The 22,738-nt window shown below is 42.4% G+C and overlaps 2 protein-coding genes across 2 annotated transcripts; one reads left to right on the top strand and one right to left on the bottom strand.

The window, feature by feature from the left end:
- Positions 1 to 473: 473 nt before the first annotated feature.
- Positions 474 to 13,948, bottom strand: rdh10a (retinol dehydrogenase 10a). The gene is made up of 6 exons (XM_080793468.1): positions 13,225 to 13,948; positions 12,456 to 12,691; positions 4,938 to 5,036; positions 3,653 to 3,798; positions 2,611 to 2,742; positions 474 to 2,107 (listed from the first exon to the last, which is right to left on the bottom strand). The coding sequence occupies exons 1-6, from the start codon at positions 13,541 to 13,543 to the stop codon at positions 1,984 to 1,986; spliced, it is 1,056 nt and encodes a 351-aa protein (XP_080649594.1). The 5' UTR covers positions 13,544 to 13,948; the 3' UTR covers positions 474 to 1,983.
- Positions 13,949 to 15,963: 2,015 nt separating this feature from the next.
- On the top strand, positions 15,964 to 20,839 carry LOC308336094 (large ribosomal subunit protein uL30-like). The gene is made up of 7 exons (XM_080793340.1): positions 15,964 to 16,001; positions 16,522 to 16,621; positions 17,118 to 17,284; positions 17,897 to 18,034; positions 18,796 to 18,905; positions 19,732 to 19,950; positions 20,787 to 20,839. The coding sequence occupies exons 1-6, from the start codon at positions 15,988 to 15,990 to the stop codon at positions 19,938 to 19,940; spliced, it is 738 nt and encodes a 245-aa protein (XP_080649466.1). The 5' UTR covers positions 15,964 to 15,987; the 3' UTR covers positions 19,941 to 19,950; positions 20,787 to 20,839.
- Positions 20,840 to 22,738: the final 1,899 nt, after the last annotated feature.

Below are 22,738 nucleotides of genomic sequence, written 5' to 3'. Positions count from 1 at the left end.
TGTGGAACGACAATAATGCTGATCGGCTACTAGTCACAAGAATTGTCCTAGAGAGGAGAAAGGGCAGGGTGGGCGTCATCCCAACAATGGAAAGCAAGTGAGAGAGAGAGAGTCTTCTGTTCGTCAACATTGCTGAAGACACACTTTCCTGACACCCAACTGCAGTTGGGTGTCAGGAAAGTATTTCCTGAGTATTTCCGATTTCCAATACTTTTTCTTCTACTCAACTACATCTCAGAGGCAAATATTGTACTCCACTACAATTATTTGAGAACTATTTGAGTTACTTTGTAGATTTGGATTATTATTAGAAAACATACATTAACCACTTCATCCCTATATACTGTACTTTGGTTATTTGAAAATAGCTGATCAATCCGTTTCAATCCTGAAAAGTAAATGATTTGAACATAATGAGGTTTCCACCCGACAGCAATGACATTTAGGTTCATGAATCAATGAAGACACACCACTTAATAATCTAAATCACTTTATTAATTTAAGTTAGGTAGAGACACTAAACATCGGAACCACATTTGCCCCGCAATGGAGCAGTCTTCAGAAAATTACAAAAAGAGGCTTATGTCATATACTGTCCACAAATGGCAAAAATTAAGAGGTAGAGAATTTAGGCTCATCACTGTGACTGAAGGAATGATGCCTACTGGAATGTAGCTGGAATTCAAAAGACTCGTGTCTTCCCAAAGGTATATAAAATATGAATACAACAAATATTATGGAGACAGTCATTTTGGGCTACTCAGATACAACAGTTTAACGTCTACATTTCACTGTAACTGGACACGGTGGACGATGGGTAGCAAAGTGAAAGCATCACTTTGGAACAAATATGGTAAGCTAGTGTCTTAATACATTTTCTTCAACCATACATCAGACTGGACCATCGGTTGGATGGGAGTTTCATTTCATCTCTTGATGACTGGTTTACTGCCAATAATAACATACTGTTGTTAAATTCTGAATTTACAAGAAATACAAAATAATAATAATAATAATGCTATATCCAAACATTGTGAGAACAAAGGTTTCTCTCAATATCGGTACAACCCTAATTGAGCTCTGGCCATTGATCCCTCCCACACAGACTTGGAAAGAGGTTAGTCCATAGAGACCTAATGTAATTTAAAAGGACACTGTAGCATTCAACACATCTTTATATGGACTGCCCTGTGAAGACTCCCAGTCAGCCAAATAGAACTGACTGCTAACTCCCACTGGGGCGCCGTTAACCATTTCATCAGCAACATCTAGTCTACATGTTTGTATCAAAAAAACAAAACAAAACAAAAAAACACACACAAAAAGTACATAAAATTACATTAACGTAATGTTGTAAATTACAAAATTGTGTTTCTTCATCGCAATTTGATGACCTTTGCAATCAGTGAGTACAAGCTACAATCATAGACGTGTAATTTGCAAACTGTGTGGTTCCTTTTTGATTAAGGTCAAGCCTCTGGAGATACTGGGGTTGTTGTGAAATGTCAGGGTTGGCAGTGTAGAGAGAGTCAGTAATTACAGTGCATGTCTACAAATAAAAACAACAAAAGTGACACAGATTTCTTTTCTTACTGTTCATACAGTAACATACTGTATATTTCCACAAAGACACTAGATAAGGCTGGTGACTACATTATGTAAATAGTTAATTACTGAATACCTTTTTTTCATATGATTTTCAAAACTAGTGACACAGTATATAGATGTTGGTTTATTTAAACAAACCTTAGAAAATAAACAGACAAAACAAAGTCAAATAAATCCTTTGTGTAGTACACAGCTTTCCTTGTTCCAGAGGAACAATATGGTAAACCATTGCACTTGCTCAATGCAAGTGCACCAGTCTAGATACAGTCTCGTTTTTCCCTTCCGCCTTTCCCCAATACACCCTCAGTGGTCGTATCCTCATGCTTGCAGTTTGATGTGCCCCCCTTGTGTGTTGAAAGCAGCACTCCCTATAGGCTAGATCCCGTTCTTGGCTTCATTGTTATTCATGGCCTCCTTCCGCTGAGCGAGGAAGGGGTACATACACTTATCAGCGCCCAGGAACCGGTACATGCACACAATGGCCTCGAAGGGCAGAATGCTGCGAAGACAAGGAGAGAAACCAATTAGGACCACAGAATTGCTTACTGAATCTCACCTTTGTCCCCTTGGCACACGTTTGTTTGTTTGTTTGATCGATCACCCAACACCATACTTCACACTCAATTACACTACTGATTCTACAGAGTTAAAACAATGAAATTAATTAATCTCTTGCCCTTCTCATTTACTGTCTATGTTTTTTTAGGGGGGTTGGGTGGGAGGGTTTGCGTTTGTCTTGTAATTTTGTTTGTTTTTCCGAAAACTGCTTGCCTTTCCTGTGACATTCCTTCAATAATACTTTTGTAAAAAAAAGAAAAAGGTTTTTCCTGATTGGATAAAATTGACAACCCAACCTGAGAATGTATTCTCTGTTTACTAAAGAGCTGACTAACATTCCATAACAATAATTACTGGCTTTTCCTTTTTTTTAACCGAAAATATAACTTACAGCACCTTTAAACTATAGCCTACAATATGGAGATTAGACTGGTCCCAGCTCACCTTTTCATGAAGTTGACCATATAGACGATGCGCGGTGTGCAGATCATAGGCTGGTCAGTGAGGATGGCCCTCATGGCCTGTTTCACACAGAACTCTGGCTTCAGGGGAGGAAGGAACGGCTCGATCTCCTTCCTGCAGATAGCATGTTTTCATAGGTTACTTACTGAGGATACACACGTAGCTAGTGGAACCAACATTATTTATCCTGTATAACGTAAAGGCCCTCCGGCAGTATAGCCAGGGCCCTTCGGCAGTATAGGCACGTGGCTTTCATGATTATGTTTAATTCAAAGCGCATTTCTACGTGGAAGCCATAACAATGCAGGGGGGGGGGGGGGTGGCGGGGTACTTAGGGCAGTGTACTATATTGGCAGTCTGCACACAAATGAGGGACATGCTGGGGTTATTTAAAAGATACATTAAATGAGAGATTAGACTGTAGAGCTGAAAATTGGGAACTGCTTTTCTGGTACATGGACAGGGAGAGTATTTCATAGAGGGATTCTAAAAACAAAAGAGTCTGCCAACTGTTGATTTTAACCATGCCACAAAGGGCTATTACAGTGACAGAGGGGAGGGGAGTTAAGCCCAGGTGCACCTGTTTCAGAGGTTCTCTGCTGGGAAACTAGCCCTCATTGTTTGGATGAAACACTCACCAAGGCAGTCAGGGGACTTTTTTAATATCCTATAACACAATCATTACCTTGATTGCTGTTTTGAAGTTCAAATGGTGTGTGTGTGTGTGTGTGTGTGTGTGTGTGTGTGTGTGTGTGTGTGTGTGTGTGTGTGTGTGTGTGTGTGTGCGTGTGCGTGTGCGTGTGGCAATTTCACATGAATGAAAATTGGAATGGAGATGATAGCATGCCCTTCTCAGGTGCAAGGGCAACTTTAACCGCTTATGTGCTATTTTATAGCTTTAAATTTAAAACTTTCACGAATAGCGAAAATAGCCAATTTATTTGTCGCTATTTAAGAAAATGTGTGAAACATTTTGACAATTTTCGACTGAGTGATTTGAAAGCTATAAAGTTATAAAGCTCACCTTATTCTGCAGCCCTTGAACATGCCCGTGTCAACCAGGTAGGGGCACACTAGAGTCATGTTGATCCCGTCCTTTTCTGAGGCCTTCAGCTCGTGGCTCAACGACTCATGGAAGCCGATGGCACCAAACTTACTGGCGCAATAATCCTGGGGAGGAATAATGAGAGAACAGGTTAGCCCTGTAAAACTCTGCCGTGGCTGCGTTGCCTGCACGCCTGGGACCAAGGTGAACATTATCAAACGGTGCCCTGGAGGCACGGAGGTTTCTCCTTCCTGTTAATGACACGGCCACAAAACCCCCAGCAAGCCCGTCCTCCGTTCTACGGTTTCATTAGCATTCTTCTCCCGTGCATCAGGAGACCGCTCAGGCTGGCGGTCATGTTTTGATGTGGTTTACCGTGGAAATAATCTTCTGGAAACAGCTTGGGCAAACACAGATGCACATTGCTAAACATGGGACGGATAAAGAGATTTGACTGCGCCCACATAACAGCCCTGATGCCAGCTTCCCCGCCCACCCCACCCCACCCCTGAAATTAATGTGCAGCCCTGAAATCACATACAAGGCATTTCCAGGAAGCATAATAGGTCAATATAAATTGACTACGCTTCAGTCCCTTTGAAGGGAGACCTATCGTTATGGATGAATGCTTGTACAACAAAAGCAAACGTGCAGCTATAAAAACACAGGCAAATGGCCCAGTAGTCCCTATAGCCCATCTGAAAATGACACCATCCGCCGCGGATAAATGAGCAGAATTCTAAATGATCAAAATAGGGCCTTCAAGGCGGTCCGCCCATTTAGTTCTTTCAATAGTTACGGGGATAAATGACTACACTTAAATAACAAAAAGAAAGTGAACTCTAGGAAGTAATATAATTAAAAGACTTAAAAAACTATAGGGAAGGAAACCAAAACCTAGTCTATTGGATGTTCCAGTGACCTGAATACTGAGTGAGTCTGAATTGTTCACAAAGCGCTGATGAAGATGTCTCTGCCCCTCTGGGAGCTGTCAGCTCATTCTGGCCCCGGGGCCAGAACCCAATAGGGGCCTCACCCCCCCACTGCTGCAGATAGAGGACTCTATACGCTCATCTCTGGCCCTTAATTTAATTGGTGGAGGGACAGCAAGAGAGTGGGTCTAACCTCCCCGGCGCAGTGTGCTAGCTGGCATTCTGAGGGGGGTTTTTTTCTTTCTTTTTTTTAGAAAGCCACTGGTTGGGACAGACGGAGGATGGATGTGTATGTATGTATGTATGTATGTGTGGTTGTGCATGGTACTAACCTCCACTCCAGCTGTGCTGAATAAGCCCAGAGAGCTGGCAACCGTCACAATGTGACCATGGTTGTGCTCCAGCATCTTGGGGAGAAAAGCCTTGGTGGTCTGGGAGAAGGACAGAAGAAACAGAGAGAGAGGGGGGGGGGGGAGGAAGGTTAGTTGACTGGTACAGCTCGTCTTGTGCCAAAGCCCTTTGATCCTCTCTCTCTCCGTCCCTTTCGCCATTTCTGTCTCTTTCTCCATGGTGACGCAGAGAGAGAGGGGGCCCTTGAATGAGAATTCATAACAGTCTTTGGGAATCTGTAGCCACTGGAGCTATATGAAAGTCACATATAGTAGTCATATTTGATGATCTTTATAGTAGGTGGGAATTGTAGTGATTATTCTATTCTATTATTCTATTATATAAAATTGTAATCTATTATATTAAATTACACACAAATTAAATTTGTGTGTATGTGTTCTCCGCTGTGGAGAGTGCTGGCTTTTTATTCCCACACAGATCTGGTACCCGATGGGCCTGAGTCTAAAGACTTGTTGACAGCACCAATCGTAGGCTTCCGTTCACTCAACACTTTCCCACAATGCAATTCAGCCCCATGTCTACCCATACGGCCCAGGAAGCGGTCAATAGAACAATCCATTCACAGAATATGACAAGAAAGGAGATGAAAGTGTTTTGTCGTTTGCCACGTGAGAGCCTAAGTGGTTCCACTGGCTGATCCAATGAGAGGTTTAGTGAGGTAGTGAGAAGAGCAACACTGGGGAGGAGACGGAGGGGTTACAGTTTTTTAACTTGGAGATCCATTTCTCATTTGGCCTTGCCTGCCGACTTTGGAGATTACCCTGTGCACAGCATGGGCCAATCAGCAGGTGTGCCGTGTGACAGCAATCATATAGGAACTGACCAATCGCTCTCCCCATAGGAGGTCTACAAACAACTAGCAGGCCTTTTGTTGTAGCACTGCTAATTCTATTACTATATTCAGATGTGTTATGGAGTGTTATGTGGCATAGTACCACAGTAAAATACATATGCTTATGTGTATAAAGAGAGAAAGAGAGGGAGAGAGAGAGAGCGAGATTTGATTTGAGTCTATATTTGATGATACAAATGAACAGTTACAGATTGTGGTGGCTGGTATGTTAGCATGGTCAGAGTGGGTCTGAGACGAGGATGATTTAATCTCCTTTCTAAACTTTTCCTGGAGGGAAGTACAGAGCATGGTACCAGCTAGTACAGCTATGTAACCACTGGCAGAGGAGGAATGCCTCATTAAAACGGCAGTAGAGTGAAACTCTGTCAGACATATTAACTTCCAGTGTCATCTGTACAGTGTTTGAACTGATAGCACTGATCGAATTTGACAACCGCCGGCAGTTCCGAGATCTCGTACTCCCCATTGTTATGCTAGGCAAATGCAACTGTAAGCATTAAATCAAATCCAGGCCAAAATCCTTTATGAAGCAGGAAGGGCTGGTTTTAAGAAGCTGGCATGAGAGACCTTTGCAGCTTTAGAGTTAATTCTGTAGCCAGGTATAACTGATCTGACTCTACTCCAAACATGTGCACTTTTCCAGGACATTAAATCTGAAATTGCTACAATATACAACTCTTCGAGTGATGGGGGCCCTAATAGAGGGGGAGAAGGAATATGAGGCCCGAACAATCGCTGAGAAAGGGCTCTGTGTGCCAGGATGACAGTGGGTGAGGGAGGGTTGCGTGCAAATGAAGCATTAGCTCAAGATATGCCCGTACCTGGCTGGAGCCAAAGCTTCCCAGCCCTACTCCCACTGCACCCATCTAAGAGGGGGGGAATGACTTGGTCTGGCTCAATACACCAAGACCAAGCCTGAATGGGAGATACAGTAAATGGGGACATTTTTGCTGAACCGTATGAAAATAACGAACTAGGAGGGGTAGACAATGGGCTGAACGTGACTGTCTGACCATTCCCTCTCTTGCCCCATGATGTCCTGCCTCTCATGGCATGTGGCTGTGACCTCCACTGACCTCTTAGACACGAAATGTGTGAAAGCAAACAGGAGCTCATGTCTTACATCAGAGCCGCCGTAATTGGGTCTCAACGCTCCCTGTTCCGCTAAATTACCCGTCGACACAGCCGGGCCTCCTTCGCCCATGTGGGGGTACTCTGCCCGCGGTGCCCCCTAATTGGTTTGTTGTCCCCAGGATCAGTAGAGCCATACAAAGCTTCTTGCAGCTGGGGTGTCAGGCTGCATTAGTGCTAGCGTCTGACCAAAAGGAATATGAGCAAAATATTGGCCTTTGCTTAGGACCAGATGGCCATTTAATTGGGCTGACCTCTCCCCTGATGAGTGTTAGAATGGTTAATGCTACGGTGACCACTGATTACAGTCGCCAGTCAGCCTGTAAAAGGAAACCTGCGCTACTACGGCAGTCCCACCGACCCACACTTAGCGATGGGGGTGGCGGGCAGGGCCCAATTTGCCTGGAAATCGACCGCATCAACCAGCCAGGCTGGTCTCTTTTCCCAGAACCCAGTGTGTTCCCCAGACACATTAAGCAGGTACATGGAAAGGGAGAGGCCTACATGGGAATAGCGCTGGCTGGCTCCAGTGAGGGGTACAGGTGCACTGAGCTTGAGGAGGGGCCATATAAAACCAGTCAAGTAGGACCCTTCTGCCTGGCTGGTTCCTTTCTTTGGCTACAGCAGGAATGCTGCCCGCGGAACTTGGCTCCTGTCGCCTGGCATCTCGTCAAGCTGATCCACAGACAAGAAACCAATTGTCAGATAAGTGGGTCAGGCAGCAGCTCGCCATTACCCTCCTCGCCTTCCTTGCCTGTGGATGGGACAGAACTGCCTTCCTTTCTCTTTTCCTTCCTCTCCCTCTTTTCCCGCCGCATCATTCGCCGCAGGACTCTGCGACGCTACGTCAATGCCAAGAGAGTATAAAGATTCTGCAAGATGGTGCGATCACTGCTTGTTGCTCACAGACACCTGTTGAGTCAATCGTTGGAAAAACAACGCAAACCCAGCATTCCCAGCATAACTCCACGTCCCTTGTATGAGTAAACGTCAGGCCCTTCCAGTACCACCACTCTGCAGCTGGACTTATCAAAGCGGCATCAAGCCAATTACAAGTGATGACCCCCTGCCTCATAAAACCTGAAGGAAGTCAGGCGCTGAGTCAGTGCTGTGTGTGTGTGTGTGTGTGTGTGTGTGTGTGTGTGTGTGTGTGCGCGCGCATGTGCATGTGGCAGAGCCGGATGAACAGTGTTGGCCTCCGTGACTCTCATGCAGCTGCACTCACTGACTCCAAATCAGTTTGAGGGCGAGTCAGAGGGGCCCGTGGAAGGAGGCGAGGAACGGTGTGCGGTCTGAGCCTGGCTGGCCTGGCACACACACACACACACACACACACACACTCGCACTCTCTCTCTCTAAGATAACCACCCACTTCCTGCTCATGCCTCCAACCCGGCCCCATTCCCACCGTACTATCCAACAAAATTAAAAAACTTGCACACAAAATGAAAAGAGAAAGCACTTTCTCTATCCCATCTGGCACCCTGGCTATACCCTGCCCTGTTGCCACACACAGCAGCACAGCGTCGATAGAGGAGAGAGCAGTGAACCTGCTGTCATGTTGCTTTGGAGAAACTGGGTGGTTAGAGGTGGTGGGTTATTTTGGAGGTGTAGACATGTAAAGCAGTGATACTCAACCTCTGGCCCGCGGGCCACATCAGGCCCGCGGGACCATTATGACTGGCCCACCAATGAAAATCTAAAAAAAAGAAGAAAAAAAATCTGGAAAATGAAATAAAAATAAATAAATCTGAATGAAGTTATCTTTAATTACATTATTATAAGTAATACTATTAGAGTTGTACTATTACTCGAACGAAAATAAAAGCTTGGGGGGGGGGGGGGGGAGATGCAATGCAAATGAAAGACATATACTGTGTATCCCTATTCCCTGACATAATTTTATAGCTAAACGGACAGAATTCTATTTTATTTGAATGATGAAACCCAGCTGCCATTAATAGTTGGAAATGGAAATGGAAATTGCGGAAATTGCGGAAATGGAAATTGCGGAAATTGTAATTGCGGAAATGGTGGAAATGGAAATTGCGGAAATTGCGGAAATGCGGAAATGGTAATTGCGGAAATTGCGGAAATGGTGGAAATGGAAATTGAGGAAATTGCGGAAATGGAAATTGCGGAAATTGCGGAAATGGAAATTGCGGAAATGGTAATTGCGGAAATTGCTCTTCACTTATAGCTATCTATTTTCAGGTAGATTGTTTTATTTTACTCAGTCAGCCATATCACTACTCATTTTTTTTCATGAAAAAGGTCATAGCTGGGTAATCTATTTTCAGGCAAATTGTGTTTATTGTATTTTATTTTACTCAGCCATAACAATTTATTTTCTGTTAACCAACTTGCTGGCTGGCAGGCAGGCAGGCAGACAGCTACTCATAGACAGGCAGACAGACAGCTACTCATGGACAATTAGGCAGGCAGGCAGACAGCTACTCATGGACAATTGGACAGGCAGGCAGGCAGACAGACAGCTACTCATAGACAGGCAGGCAGACAGCTACTCATAGACAGGCAGACAGTAAGACAGCTACTCATTGACAGACAGACAAATAACTACTCATGGACAGACAGACAGACAGGCAGGCAGGCAGGCAGGCAGGCAAAGAGCTACTCATGTTATGTTATTATGTTATTATAACAGCTACTCATGTTATGTGCAATAATTTGTGCAGTTATGGAAACAGCTCTTTGTGTTTATGCAAGAAAATGTAACACATTTATTTATTTACATATTGTGTGCATGCACATTGTGAAAAGTGCTATAAGTCTGGTGTATTATAATTATAATTATTATCATTATCATTATCATTATCATTATCATTATCATTATCATTATTATTAAATATTATGGTATGTATGTTGCTTAGCTGGAAGCATGTCCAGCTAAGCAACATACATACCATAATATCTAATAATATTATAGTAATAAGAAGCCCTAGAATGATATTGTGGACCCATTTTTGTGATGCTAGGCAAGCTTAATAACGTAAGCATATGTCAGACAGACAAACAAACTCTCTGTAATATACTTTCAGTGCCAGCATGCAATAACAAAGAATTGTGCCTCTATAAACTGGGTTTAAAATCCACTACAGACATTGTATGCTCTATCTAATGGGGGCATTTGTTGGGTGAGTCATGATGAACCACAAATAGTGCGTTTAAAAAGCTGCTACACAACCAAAACAAAAGCTTTGTGCAATGTGCCACCTGCATAGTAGAGAGCAACTGTACCATGTGTTTGTCTAAGGGAGGAAAGCGAACAGGTCCGTCTTAGTTAAGCTCCATTCATCCAGCTTGTGTCTTTAATGAACCACATCCTCCATCTGACTGTCGCCATTCATTAGGCCATGCTTTCATCAAGCCCACCCCTTAAAGAAACCACGCTCTCCGTAGAACAACAGAGAACACAGCCGTAGACCCCTAATGAGAATCCCAACTCATCCAACCACTGGATCCTGACTTCACATGTTGGATCTAAATGGATGAAGTGGTGGGCCAGCAGAGAAGCGCATGACTGGTTGAAGGGTGTTAATAACAACCTTGTTTGACAACACAACACATTTGTGCTTGATTAATCTGAGCTGTAAATCACTGAGGCTATTCGCAGTGATGCTAAGAATAGTCTCTGTGCATAACCGTAGTCCAAGATTCTCTGAAGATGGCATTTCCGTTTCCTGTGCCTGTTAATTTTTCCATAACTTTGTTTGATTGGCTCGGCAGCAGGTTTGAACTGGAAACACATATGACACCTTCATACTGTGGTTCCAGTTCAATTCTGCTGCAAACCAATCACACAAAGCTATGAGAAAATTAACTGGACCAGGAAAGAGGTACGCCACCATCTGGAAACCTGGGGATATGGTTATGCACAGAGCGCAAAAACTGTTAAACCAAAACTGTGAACACTGAACACCATCCACTTCACTCTATAATGATAAATAATTTAAATACAGTCACAGATTAAATACGGTAGTCAGTGCAGGGCCTGCAAACAAGCTAATCACAGATTCTCAGGCTTTACGAACGACTCCACAGCAGGTCTCTAAACAAATTAGTGCACCATCAACACACAGTCACTCCACAGGGGTGGTCCTTGGAGCCAAGCAATGCAATCACCTCTCAATACTGATTTGCTTAATGATTGGAGAGGGAGGAATACACGCCCCCAATACACACACACACACACACACACACACCCCTATCAACAAGGATGTGCTTCTCAATTCAATGGGCTTCTAATTGGCCTGGCTGGGTACTTTGTCTGCCTGTCCTCTCTCAACATGCACACACACACACACACACACACACACACACACACACACACACACACACACACACACACACACACACACACACACACACACACAGTTCAACACTACAGCTTGTACTTATCTAATTATCTCCATATCTCCATATTTTCTCCATCAAGCACACCTAGTCTAGTCACTTTATACTATAGCAGGCCAGGAAGATGAAGCCAAATGGAGCTATATCACTCAGTAAAAGCCGGACATTGCCTGCCAGCAAGAAAGCGTAGCTGTCGTATGCAAGTCAGTGTGTCAGACAGAACAGACCTCTCTGTCCGCATCACGGACAGGGAGATTTGTACAAGTGCAGCTCTGCACAGCAGAGGAGGGCTGACATACCGGGGGGATCACTGCTGATGCACGCTGCCAAACAGCTGCCTCTGCCGACTTCAAACCCAACCCAGTGACTGCTTTGACAGAACAGAACTAACTCCATCTGAAGTCTTAAAGATGCAAGGGCTGCTGTTTTCGGTCTCTCACTCCTGGTAAAAGCACACAAACACGGACAAATACGCGCGGGTGTGGTGTGCACTCGTACATGTACAGAGATTACACACAAACGCAAAGTGAATTGGCCCTGACTCTGTGTTTGGCACACAGGGGGATAGGATTATGAATAGGCATGCAAGACACAGTGGAAACATTCCTGTGAACCTGGCACCACTTGAACACACTTGATAACATTGTGCTCATGGAAACCAAAGCAGATGTCTTATGGGACTGATGTTATCATAATGGAAATAATAACAATATCCACATATACTACTCACAGGAAGGGATGAAGGTTAAGTAGCTGCAAACAACAGCACAACTGGATGCTTTTCTCACCTATTCCAATACTGTTTCCAGCTATTCCACTACGTCAGTGGTTCTCAAACTTTTTTAATTTCAACAATCCCCAGTTTGTCATGCGTAAGGCCACCGACCCCTGTGACTCTGTGAGCATACAAATGGAACGGGTCCATTTGGTTCCATTTCTCCAGCTCCCTGAGTTACAGACCAGCAAGTGTCCACTTGGTTCCTGACTATCGACAAGGGCCCCTGGGGGTCCCCATACCCCACTTTTTGAGAACCACGGCACTAAAAGATACACAATTGTAGATGCTGAAGATGCAACTCACCCAGAAGTGTGCGTGGCAGTTGACCACCATGGTGCGTTCAATCAGCTCGTCGGGGCACTCTAGCAGGTGGTGGCCCGAGACAACACCGGCGTTGTTTATCAATATGTCCACTTCTCCCACCTCACGGCGCACCTTGAGAGCGATGGCGTATACGCTCTCACGTTTGCCCACATCGCACACATAGGTGTACACCTGGGGTTGGAAAGGAGGGACCTCCTCTACCCCGCCAACTGGTCCTATAGAGAAGCAAAAGAGAGGGAGGCAAAATGTCAGTGGAAACGTCATACAGATAAAATACCACTGCAGGCCAGCATTACATATTATGATAATACATGGAAGTAAACTGTAGCCTCATTTTAAAAGTTTGTTTTGCAATAATATGAATTGGATAATTGAATAGCTGCAGGGTGATTGACTTGCTTACACAGTTGTTACAGCCCCTTATAATGATATATTGCTCTATTATTAAGATTATTAAGGAGCTGTGACATAATTGTGCAGCTGCCAGCTGGTGTACTAGCTATTCGGTCAACAATTTGCACCACTTATGAAATTAATGAGGCAGAACACAGAAACAAGTCAATAGAGTTATTGAGTTAAGAGGGAAGGTTTTCTTTTTTCTTTTTTTGTATAGAAATGACATGGGGAGCAATCCTGTCTTATTAAAGATTTGATTTCTCAATGGCCTAATTATGACATTCTGAATAAAAACATCGAACAAACATGCATGGTTTCATAAGCTTAATTGATTCACAATAAGCTGACTTACCATCTTTAGGCATGGGGTTGTCCAGTTCACGGTATATCTGCCTGACCATTTCTGCAGTTTCCTCGTTGCTTTGGCTGTTAATGTCCCATAACACCAATACAGCTCGTCTCCGTGCGAACTCCAAAGCGAAGAGCCGTCCAAGACCACTTCCAGCCCCGGTGATCACACACACCTGTCCCGCGACACTCTTCTCCTTTGGTCGAATAACCCATTTAGCCCCGGCAGCTAAAAAAGCCCAGAACACCTTCAACAGGACCACACAGAACTCCGCAAGAATGATCATCATATTGGACAAGGTGTTGAGCCAAGGACGATGCATAAAAAAAATGTAAAGAAAAAAGAAAAAAAAAGAAAAGAAAATTGCGCACGGAGCGTTTGTGCGCTCAGCTTGGAGATGGAGCGACAGGGCTACGGTGCGTGCAATAAATCTACTTACTGACAACACTGTCGTAAAACGTTATAAATCTATAGAGGATCACACTGAAGTAAACGAAAAGGCGCGCGCACGACCTTCACAGCCGTAGAAAAAATATATATTAGGTGAAGAAAGAAATAAAGATCAGTTTAAGGTAAGCTTATTCTCAGTCAAGAGTCCAGCTGTTACTAGTACAACTGTTTGAGTTAGAAGCATAAGCTTCTTTCAACTCTCGGATGTGCCTGTCTGCTCTTCTGTGCTCTGCCACTCATCTCAAGCGCTTTTTATGCACTCAGTGGACCCAATGGGGCTGAGGCTTGAGCGTCTGTCACAATGAAGCGGCAGGTTCACAGTCTACACATGCGAGACTCAGACGTGATGCAGAGAAAGGGAGGGAGTGAGGAGGATCTTTACACAACAATTACCATTTTGATTTCCATTTCCTAAAGCAATAGGTTACGGAAAACACGAGGCTAGAATACACTTCGAGGTGTTATATGTTTAGTTGGGGGTTAGGCTACTTAGCGGCTACTTGATGTGCTACTAATTCGGGTGAGAAAGGCTACTAAAAGCCTAGATGCATAGATTAGATCGTTTAGCCTAAAGACACAGAATTAGTCACATTAATTGTGAAATTGAAATAACATAGGCCTATTTGTGCGCAATTTTGAGTTTTAAGCGCTATTTGATGTGTTAAAAACAATAGAAACAATAGAAAACCCCATTGATATACGGCCATACAGACCTTTTCGTGCAGATTATCATGTTTTAAGTCTAAATATAGAGACGTATACACTGTAGCCTGCTTCTCAGACGTTTGTATCTTTTTCATCTCAACTAATTCAAAACGAATTGTAGGTCTGTATAAATTAGAGTTTTGTAAATCATTCACTTGGGGAATGATCTGTGTCCTGCATGGAAGGCCGTTAACCAGATATTAATTTCAAAATTATTCTGTTGCCTTTGAAGTTTAAATAAACTTGACAACTAAAAATGAATGGACCCACATGATATACTGTGTGTGTGTGTGTGTGTGTGTGTGTGTGTGTGAGTGTGTGACGTGTGTGTGTGTGTGCGTGCGTGCGTGTGTGTGTGTGTGTGTGTGTGTGTGTGTGTGTGTGTGTGTGTGCGTGCGTGTGTGCGTGCGTGCGTGCGTGTGTGTGTGTGTGTGTGTGTGTGTGTGTCAGTGTGTGTGTGTGTGTGTGTGTGTGTGTGTGTGTGTGTGTGTGTGTGTAAATGTGCTCCACATAATCAGACAGATCACAGACACAGATGTATTATTTTCATAATGCAATACTGCATTTGGATGCTAGTGCAGCCTGAAATAGCCTGAATTGATTTTCATTTCCAGCGAGCCTGCCTGTGTAATGGAATGGTCCAGGTTCAGGAAGGGAAACTTCAGCTTCTTTCCATTTGGGGATAACCTGGGCTGGAAATGAAGCGTGAACGCCCTCTGGCTGTCAGCAAGTGCATAAATCTCACCTGTTGCAGCATAGGCCGATGAGAGAGATTCCAGCAAATGCAGCTAAGGAAGGAATAGAGTAGACCTGGACCTAGAAAGATGATAGATCCAATAAAACGTATAGGCCTTATTATTATTATTACTCTTATTTGAGTAGCCTACATGCATGGTCATGACTCATTGTAAAACAATTGAAGTTGGCCTGGGAAAATAGCTCTGTTGAAATTAATTGCATATGGAGCATTTAAACCAGGAGAGAGGCGTATAACAGCAATATGTCTATTGATAAAGGGTATTTTTGTTATCTAATTACCGGTATAGCCTAATTCAAATGATGTGCTCTCTCTTTGATTGATTGATATATTTATTAACAGTTTGCAGAATTACAGTACATTTCAAGCACAAACTCAATACAAAGACTGTTAACTGTGAGTGAACGACCCAATTAAGCATTACACTTGTTTACAAGAGGGTCCCCCATGTTCAATTCATCAAAACATTTAGAGACGTACAAATAGACACTTCTATATAGTAAAAGAACAGAACAGGAATTCATCATACATACATTATACTGTACATCATTCATCTCTCTCTCTCACACAAACACGCGCGCGCGCACACACACACACACACACACACACACACACACACACACACACACACACACACAAGATACTACTGATTTGAATAGCATGCTTAGCTGAAACAATATTAAACAAGATAACCCATGAGAATGTAGGCAATTAATTAATTGTAAAACAATTTAGCAATTCAATTATAATTCACTGAACATTCGGGCAGGCAACTCAACGGGCAGCATGTGCGGGTCCTAAACGTTTTAATGCGCACATGCGCAGATCGATTTCCCTCTTTCTCGGTGGACACAATGGCGGACGCAGAGTGAGTGATTATTGTCATGCTAAATCTAAGTCCATCTACTATTAAAACGAACATCTCTGTTTATTTTCTATGTCGGAGAGTTTGTTTAGGTTGTATACACTACAGGATTAACAATATCGCCGAGGAATTTGATCTCCAATGTTGTTATTATGACCACTTTACTCACTACGTGTAGCCAAATTGCCGACCAGAACATGTCTTCCTACTTTCCCACATGATAAGTGGCGTCACTTGATAGTAGTGAAACAAACCAACGCTAATGAATAAATCAATAACATGTCTGTGTCTTTAATCGTGTTATTTAACCGCTATGCGAGTAAAGAGAACGAGAACGCTGTCTGATACAAACTAGTCAAACTGCTAGCTAGTTGGACTAGCTAGTTAGACAACCGTAGCGTAGGGGCGATGCTGCCCAGCATTTTAATCCAACGTGGCGAGTTGTACACCGAAAGGCTAAAGTGATAAATACACCACATGTGCGATGTATGAACATTATTATAATGGACTTATTCATTTACAGAAAAAAGGTTCCGGCGGTCCCTGAGAGCCTTTTAAAAAGGCGAAAGGCCTTTGCCACCATGAAGGCCGTGCGCATCAAGAAGCTTCTGGCTGAAAAAAAGGTAAGAAAACATTCGCCAGCTGATGATTTATACATTGATTGGCCATGCTGTCAAATGCGCATTTAAGTGTCAACATGACTTGTTGGAATGTAGTTAATGATGCTTACTTTTTTCCCCATCTTATCGACTGTGGTGAACACTATCTGAATCAAAGCCAATTTAGTCTGAAACTACATTCCACAAACGTTTAAATGCAACGTTAATTGGTAGATATTTCTATGCAGTATTGTATGCAGTGATGTAAACCTAAATGTTACCTTGTTTATATGGTCAAGAGATTTCATATTGTTTTGGTGCTCGTAGGTTAGTTGCATGTCGGATCCATCGGATTGTAATGCAAAATGTTTTTGAGTTTAATTTTCCTACATTATCTTCTGATAACCCCAACCCGTGTTGCCCAATTTAAAGATGTGCACATCAGTCTATAAACTACTTAAAAGCTTGTTGAGATGGCGAGGAATTAAATATTCTGTGTCTTCATGTCTTGGGTCATCAGGCTCGCAAAGTGACCAGGAAACTGATCTACAAGAGGGCTGAGAAGTATCACAAGGAGTACAAAGAGATGTACAGGCGTGAGGTCCGCAAGGCGCGTACAGCCCGCAAAGTTGGGAACTACTATGTACCTGCTGAGCCTAAACTGGCCTTTGTCATCAGGATCAGAGGGTGAGTCTTGTCTCCTGAAGGACAGCCTAGAGTAGCATTATAGGTTGGGCACTTGAGTGGGCACTAAAACTTTGTAGACACTTCAATGTTAAATTGGCTATCCCCCATGTTTGTTTTTATTTTTTTTGGAACCTGAACATGCTTGAACATTTTGACATTAAAGGCTAATATTGCCACAAATTGAAACAACCTATGCTACCGAACTATGGCCATTGGCTAGCCAGTCATTATCGGCATAACAAAGAAGTTTCAGGGTAAATATAGGTCTAATGATGCACTGCATGTTCAAATCATGTATACCCAAGTTATTTTTAAATAAATTACCAATTAAACATTGAGGTGCCCTGCCCACTCTTCCTGTATCCTTAAGTCAGCACCACCCCTATCAATGTGTCAAATGTCCTGGAAAAGGTGTTATGTATTTTAGAAGTTATGCATTGCTAAAAGAAAGTGGTTAATGATGATCATTTCTTTCCCCGACTGATCGACTATGGTGAAATCGAACTTTTAATAAAAGCCAATTTTGTCTGAAGCCACAAAAAACATTTTATTACAGCTACTGTATTTAATGAACTGTATGCTGATAAACTTATTTTCTTATTTTCTTCTTAGTATCAACGGTGTCAGTCCCAAGGTCCGCAAAGTTCTGCAGCTGCTCCGACTGCGCCAGATCTTCAACGGTGTGTTTGTCAAGCTGAACAAGGCTTCCATCAACATGCTGAGGATTGCAGAGCCCTACATTGCTTGGGGGTAAGCATTTGATGTGTATCAGCTATACACACCCCACTCAGAGTGGAATGGACTGACCTGAACACTCTTTGCACTTTATATGTATTCACTATTCATTGCACTTGTTTTTGCACTGTCTTGTCCTGTTTTGCACTTGTCCAAATGTTGTAACTGCACTCTGCTGTCCACCAAACCAAATTCCTAACATGTTGACATGTCATGGCAATAAAGGCTTCTGATTCTGAAATGTATTAATGGTAACTGAAAATTAAGGCATGTAGTCTCAAGCTGGAAATTCTTCTATAAGCTTAATCGTGCAAGATTAAATCATTCAAGTTCAACTATTTATCGGCCAGTTGTGTTTGATTGAAACTGTGGGGTTGACCTGAAGCTGTTGCAAATGTTGGGCATGCTGTCAAATGCTCATTTTAAAGCATGTCAACGTCATGGGCCTGAGGCTGGAATGTGGTTAATGATTACTTTTTTACCCATTTTATCGACCATGGTGAACACCATCTGAATTAAAGCCAATTTTGTCTGAAACTACATTCCACCAAAATAAGAAAAGTTAAAAATGCAACATGCTGCACTCTTTTACATGCATTGGTAGATATTTCTATGCAGTGATGTAAAACTGATTGTTAAATGTTTGTTAGAGGTTTCATATTAACATTTGATGCTCTGAAAAGACCATAGGTTAATTGACATGGCAGATCCATTGGATTGTAAATGTAAAAATTACATTTTCCTACATAACAATGTATCCATGATGCTTCTCTCAGATACCCCAACCTGAAGTCAGTGCGTGAGCTGATCTACAAGCGTGGATTTGGCAAGGTGAAGAAGCAGCGTCTTCCCCTCTCAGACAACGCCCTGATAGACAAGTCCCTCGGTAAGGATTTTTGCTGCAAATTTCATTACCAACAACATGATGGTTGCATGCCAGTTAGAAAACTCCAACAAAAGATTACATTTTGGCTGTTTTATGTGTATGACTTCGCACATGACTAAAGTAGCCTACATTCAGCTCTGCTGGTCGAATTCAACAGCATGATGCTAGAAAACCATGCAGTGCTGACATGCCATTCATTGTGATCATTGACTGCTGAGCGTGGTTAATGATGATACATTTCTTTCCCCGTCATATCGACTATGGTGAGAGAACTAAAACGAAAAGCCAATTTAGTCTGAAACCACATCTCAGTAAAGCATTTTAGGATTTGGCTATTTTATCAATGGGCAGACCTAGACCCTTTGTCTTGCAATAGTATATATTTAGTCTGCTTGCAGTGCCAGATTCTTTGGGTTTGCCATAATGCATAGCAATAATAAACGAGTGGGCAAGTAGTCTAAAGTCAACATAGTATATGACAACTTGGTAGTTTGCATTGTCCTAAGACTGTTTAAGGTTATAAAGCAGTTAACACAGGTTTTACAGGTTTAAGGTTTTCGTGTGCATACAAATGTACAGGATCAGATCAATCTGGAGCTTCAAACTGGTTTAAAGTAAACTAATGTTGACTTTTGCAAATGGTAAGATCTTCCTTTGAAGAGGAAGGTGAAACTTATATTAGAGTTCCACGAGAGGCCTACTTTATTTAATTTCAAAAAATTGCAACGTTTGGGCATATTCCTTTACAAGTAATTCAATAATTTTTTGCACAAACTGTCATTCCAGCACCTGATTGATTACATTTCTTTTTGTGTGACCTCTGCAGGTAAATACGGCATGATCTGCATTGAGGATCTCATCCATCAGATCTACACAGTCGGAAAGAACTTCAAGTACGCCAACAACTTCCTGTGGCCTTTCAAGCTGTCATCTCCCCGTGGTGGCATGAACAAGAAGACCACACACTTTGTGGAGGGCGGAGATGCTGGCAACAGGGAGGACCAGGTCAACAGAATGATCAGGAGGATGAACTAAAATGTCAATGGTGAGAAAAAAGAGTATAATGCATGAACACAAAACTTGAATACATGTATCACAAGGCCACTGATCTAGGATTAGTGACGTCTATCATGCAAGTGAGCAGCGAATATTTTCTAGAATTGTTGACGTTTGCCCAAACAAGTAGTATAACCCTATACTACCTTGTGTACCTATAATACAGTGGCTTCTTGGATGTGGTTAATGATGATCCATTTCTTTCCCCGTCTTATCGACTATGCTGAGTAACTGAAAAATAAGCCAATTTTGTCTGAAACCACATCTTTGCCATTCTGTCTCAAATCTGCTGGAAGGGTAGGCTTAATGGACTTTTTCTCAGCCAACATTGTGATTTGGTAAATGCAATTGCAGGTACAGAAAAAAAGTTATAATCTTAATTGTGTGTGATTTCATTTGTCTGTGTCCATGCTTGTACACGACGCCTAAATGAAACGCCCATTATTAATGTTATTTCCCCTCAAAATGTTAGAATCCAGGTTACCTGGCTTTTATAATCACTGTTTATGGCCACTGGCTGATGGTGTTTTGATCATAAAGTTTTTGTAAAGACTAATGTTGACAAGTCTGTAGGTATACTATATACCTGTCATGTTTTAGGAATAGCACTTGCTTTTCTAAAGCACAACATATAATATACTATGCTTGGAATGAATGTTCACTTTAGTATCCAAAGCTTGACAAACACTTATTTTTTTGATGTTTTACACACTTTGACAGCAGTGCTTTTGAAGCCTATTTTAGTTGTAACATTTTATTTTGAACCACATTTTAGCATTGAATGTGACATTTTGACATGTAACATTTGTTTTTCTCCTCTTGCAGGTTTTCTATGGGACTTGGCGTCTGTCTGTACAATAAAAAATATATAAAAAGGAGAGCACTTTCCTCTGGTCGTTTTCTTTTTTTTTTTTTTTTTTTATCCCACGATTTTGTAACCCATTTTTCACCCCTGTGTCAATCATCTTTCCTCTGGTCTGGTGTATTTTATGTAAAAGTGATTGATTGATGCAATGAATTTGTTTTTATTTTACTTGGTATTTAATGCCGGGTTTTCAACCCAGTCATCCTGTGCAGGAAGCGACAGACTAATATGAACCACCTTAGATTGAGACTGACATTTTTAAATGTATACAAATGTCAATCTAATACATCTAAAGCTAAAACTACAGGTGAATATCTCCTTGATCAGCAGAGGGCCTTTTTTTAATGTCTTTCAGACATTGAACAGTTCATGGTCAAGTATTGATTCCCTGAACTCTGGTTCTTAACCTGTACTGTGACACTTTGGTATCCCCCAACTTGACTGAAGAGTGAAGACTAGCTTCAAGTTTTGTTTCACTGAATCAATACCGCCCCCATCTGGCGGTGTCAGGTTTGCCTCCAATTTTATATTTTGCATTTTGGCCAATGTTTGACTACTGAGTTTTTATAGTACAATCAGGGCACCCCTCCCCACACGGGTTGAAAACTACTGATGTAATTGATGGGGATGGAGGCTAGGCTTTGAGCCTAACCCTGGATTCCGGTGCAATTTATCACTTTCATTTGATTGTAGTTTGGCATTTTTCAACCACCCTCATAATACACCATTCAGTGATGCCACTACTTTTTGTATTTTCCTTTATTTGCAGCTGGCATAAGTGATAAGTATTTTTGTTTGACCAGTGTAGTGTACATCTGTTGCCATGGTGACACAGCGACTCAATAGCATTTCCCGTTAGTCTTGCAGGTGACAGCTGAAGCTGAACAGTAAAACTGTTATGCTACTACGTACGGGTACGTTCAGGATTTTGGTAAACGCGACATATCGACCGATAGTTATGCATTCGCGGGGCAGCCCGAGAATGATGACATTCCCTGTTCCAATATCACTGTCTAGCGCGAAGGCTTTGTCTGAGGGCAGCTCAAGTTGCACCCTGCTCGGCCATGATGCAGCTGGATGCCCCTTAAACAGGAATGACGGATTGAGGTCCATCGGAGGAAGACAAGTACCTGTCAAACCAAATATTCACCTTCCAAGGAGGCAGTGCACAGGGATTCGCTCCTGGGGCAGTGAGTAGGCTTGCATTTAACAATTTATAGACCCATTAATTCAATTCGTTTTGAGTAAACCGCATCTCTTCATGTAGAGTCGAGGGATGTCAAGTCGTTGGGCAGCTACACGATTGAAGGGTAAGATGCAAGGAATTTAGGAGGGGGTGTTGTACTACTACAACAAGGGGAATTTGTAGAGAAATAAATGTGCAAAACACCATTCTCTCCCTTTATAGGTCACCTTATTCTGTCAAAGATGACAGAGTGGAAGCTGTGCCAGAAAAGGACATCAGTGGGAAGCACTTTCTATTTGATAACAAATGTAAGATTGAAACAATTCATTCAAATTTGTATTGAGCCAGGCTCGTACCGTTCATCACTGACTAGTAAAGAGACTTCTATAGCGGCTCTATGCTTCCCCCTGTCGGTAATGAAGCTACTAGGAAAAAAATATCCGAAGATACTGACCATGATGGTGGTCAGTAGCCTAGGCTAACATTGTCTGTATCATGGTCAGTATAATATAGTATCACGTGTCATAGTAATTAAGTACCATGTCAGTTTTAATATTATGGTCAGTAATAAATATGTCGGTATCCGATTCATCATGTCGGTATCATTTGAGTATGAGTATCATGGTCAGTATCATGTCGGTAACATGACCACATTTGTCACTCACTGTCAGTATCATGTCTGATTTTATACTTATTAATGCCAAGTTTGTAACTGTATCATAACCA

Source organism: Protomyctophum bolini (genome assembly GCF_963924005.1).
Source record: "Protomyctophum bolini genome assembly, chromosome: 21".
NCBI lineage: Eukaryota > Metazoa > Chordata > Actinopteri > Myctophiformes > Myctophidae > Protomyctophum > Protomyctophum bolini.
The sequence above is the reverse complement of the archived record's forward strand: the minus strand, read 5'-3'. Positions and strand labels throughout refer to the sequence as shown.

What these genes read in the sequence shown, in the direction of transcription:
- rdh10a (XM_080793468.1), bottom strand. Translation starts at nt 13,543, where the DNA reads ATGCATCGTCCTTGGCTCAACACCTTGTCCAATATGATGATCATTCTT. An exon ending in CAACCCCATGCCTAAAGATG is followed by an intron (nt 12,692 to 13,224) that starts GTAAGTCAGCTT and finishes GCTTCTCTATAG; the next exon opens with GACCAGTTGGCGGGGTAGAG. An exon ending in ATGGTCAACTTCATGAAAAG is followed by an intron (nt 2,108 to 2,610) that starts GTGAGCTGGGAC and finishes TTGTCTTCGCAG; the next exon opens with CATTCTGCCCTTCGAGGCCA.
- LOC308336094 (XM_080793340.1), top strand. An exon ending in TTTGTCATCAGGATCAGAGG is followed by an intron (nt 17,285 to 17,896) that starts GTGAGTCTTGTC and finishes TTTTCTTCTTAG; the next exon opens with TATCAACGGTGTCAGTCCCA. An exon ending in CCTGATAGACAAGTCCCTCG is followed by an intron (nt 18,906 to 19,731) that starts GTAAGGATTTTT and finishes TGACCTCTGCAG; the next exon opens with GTAAATACGGCATGATCTGC.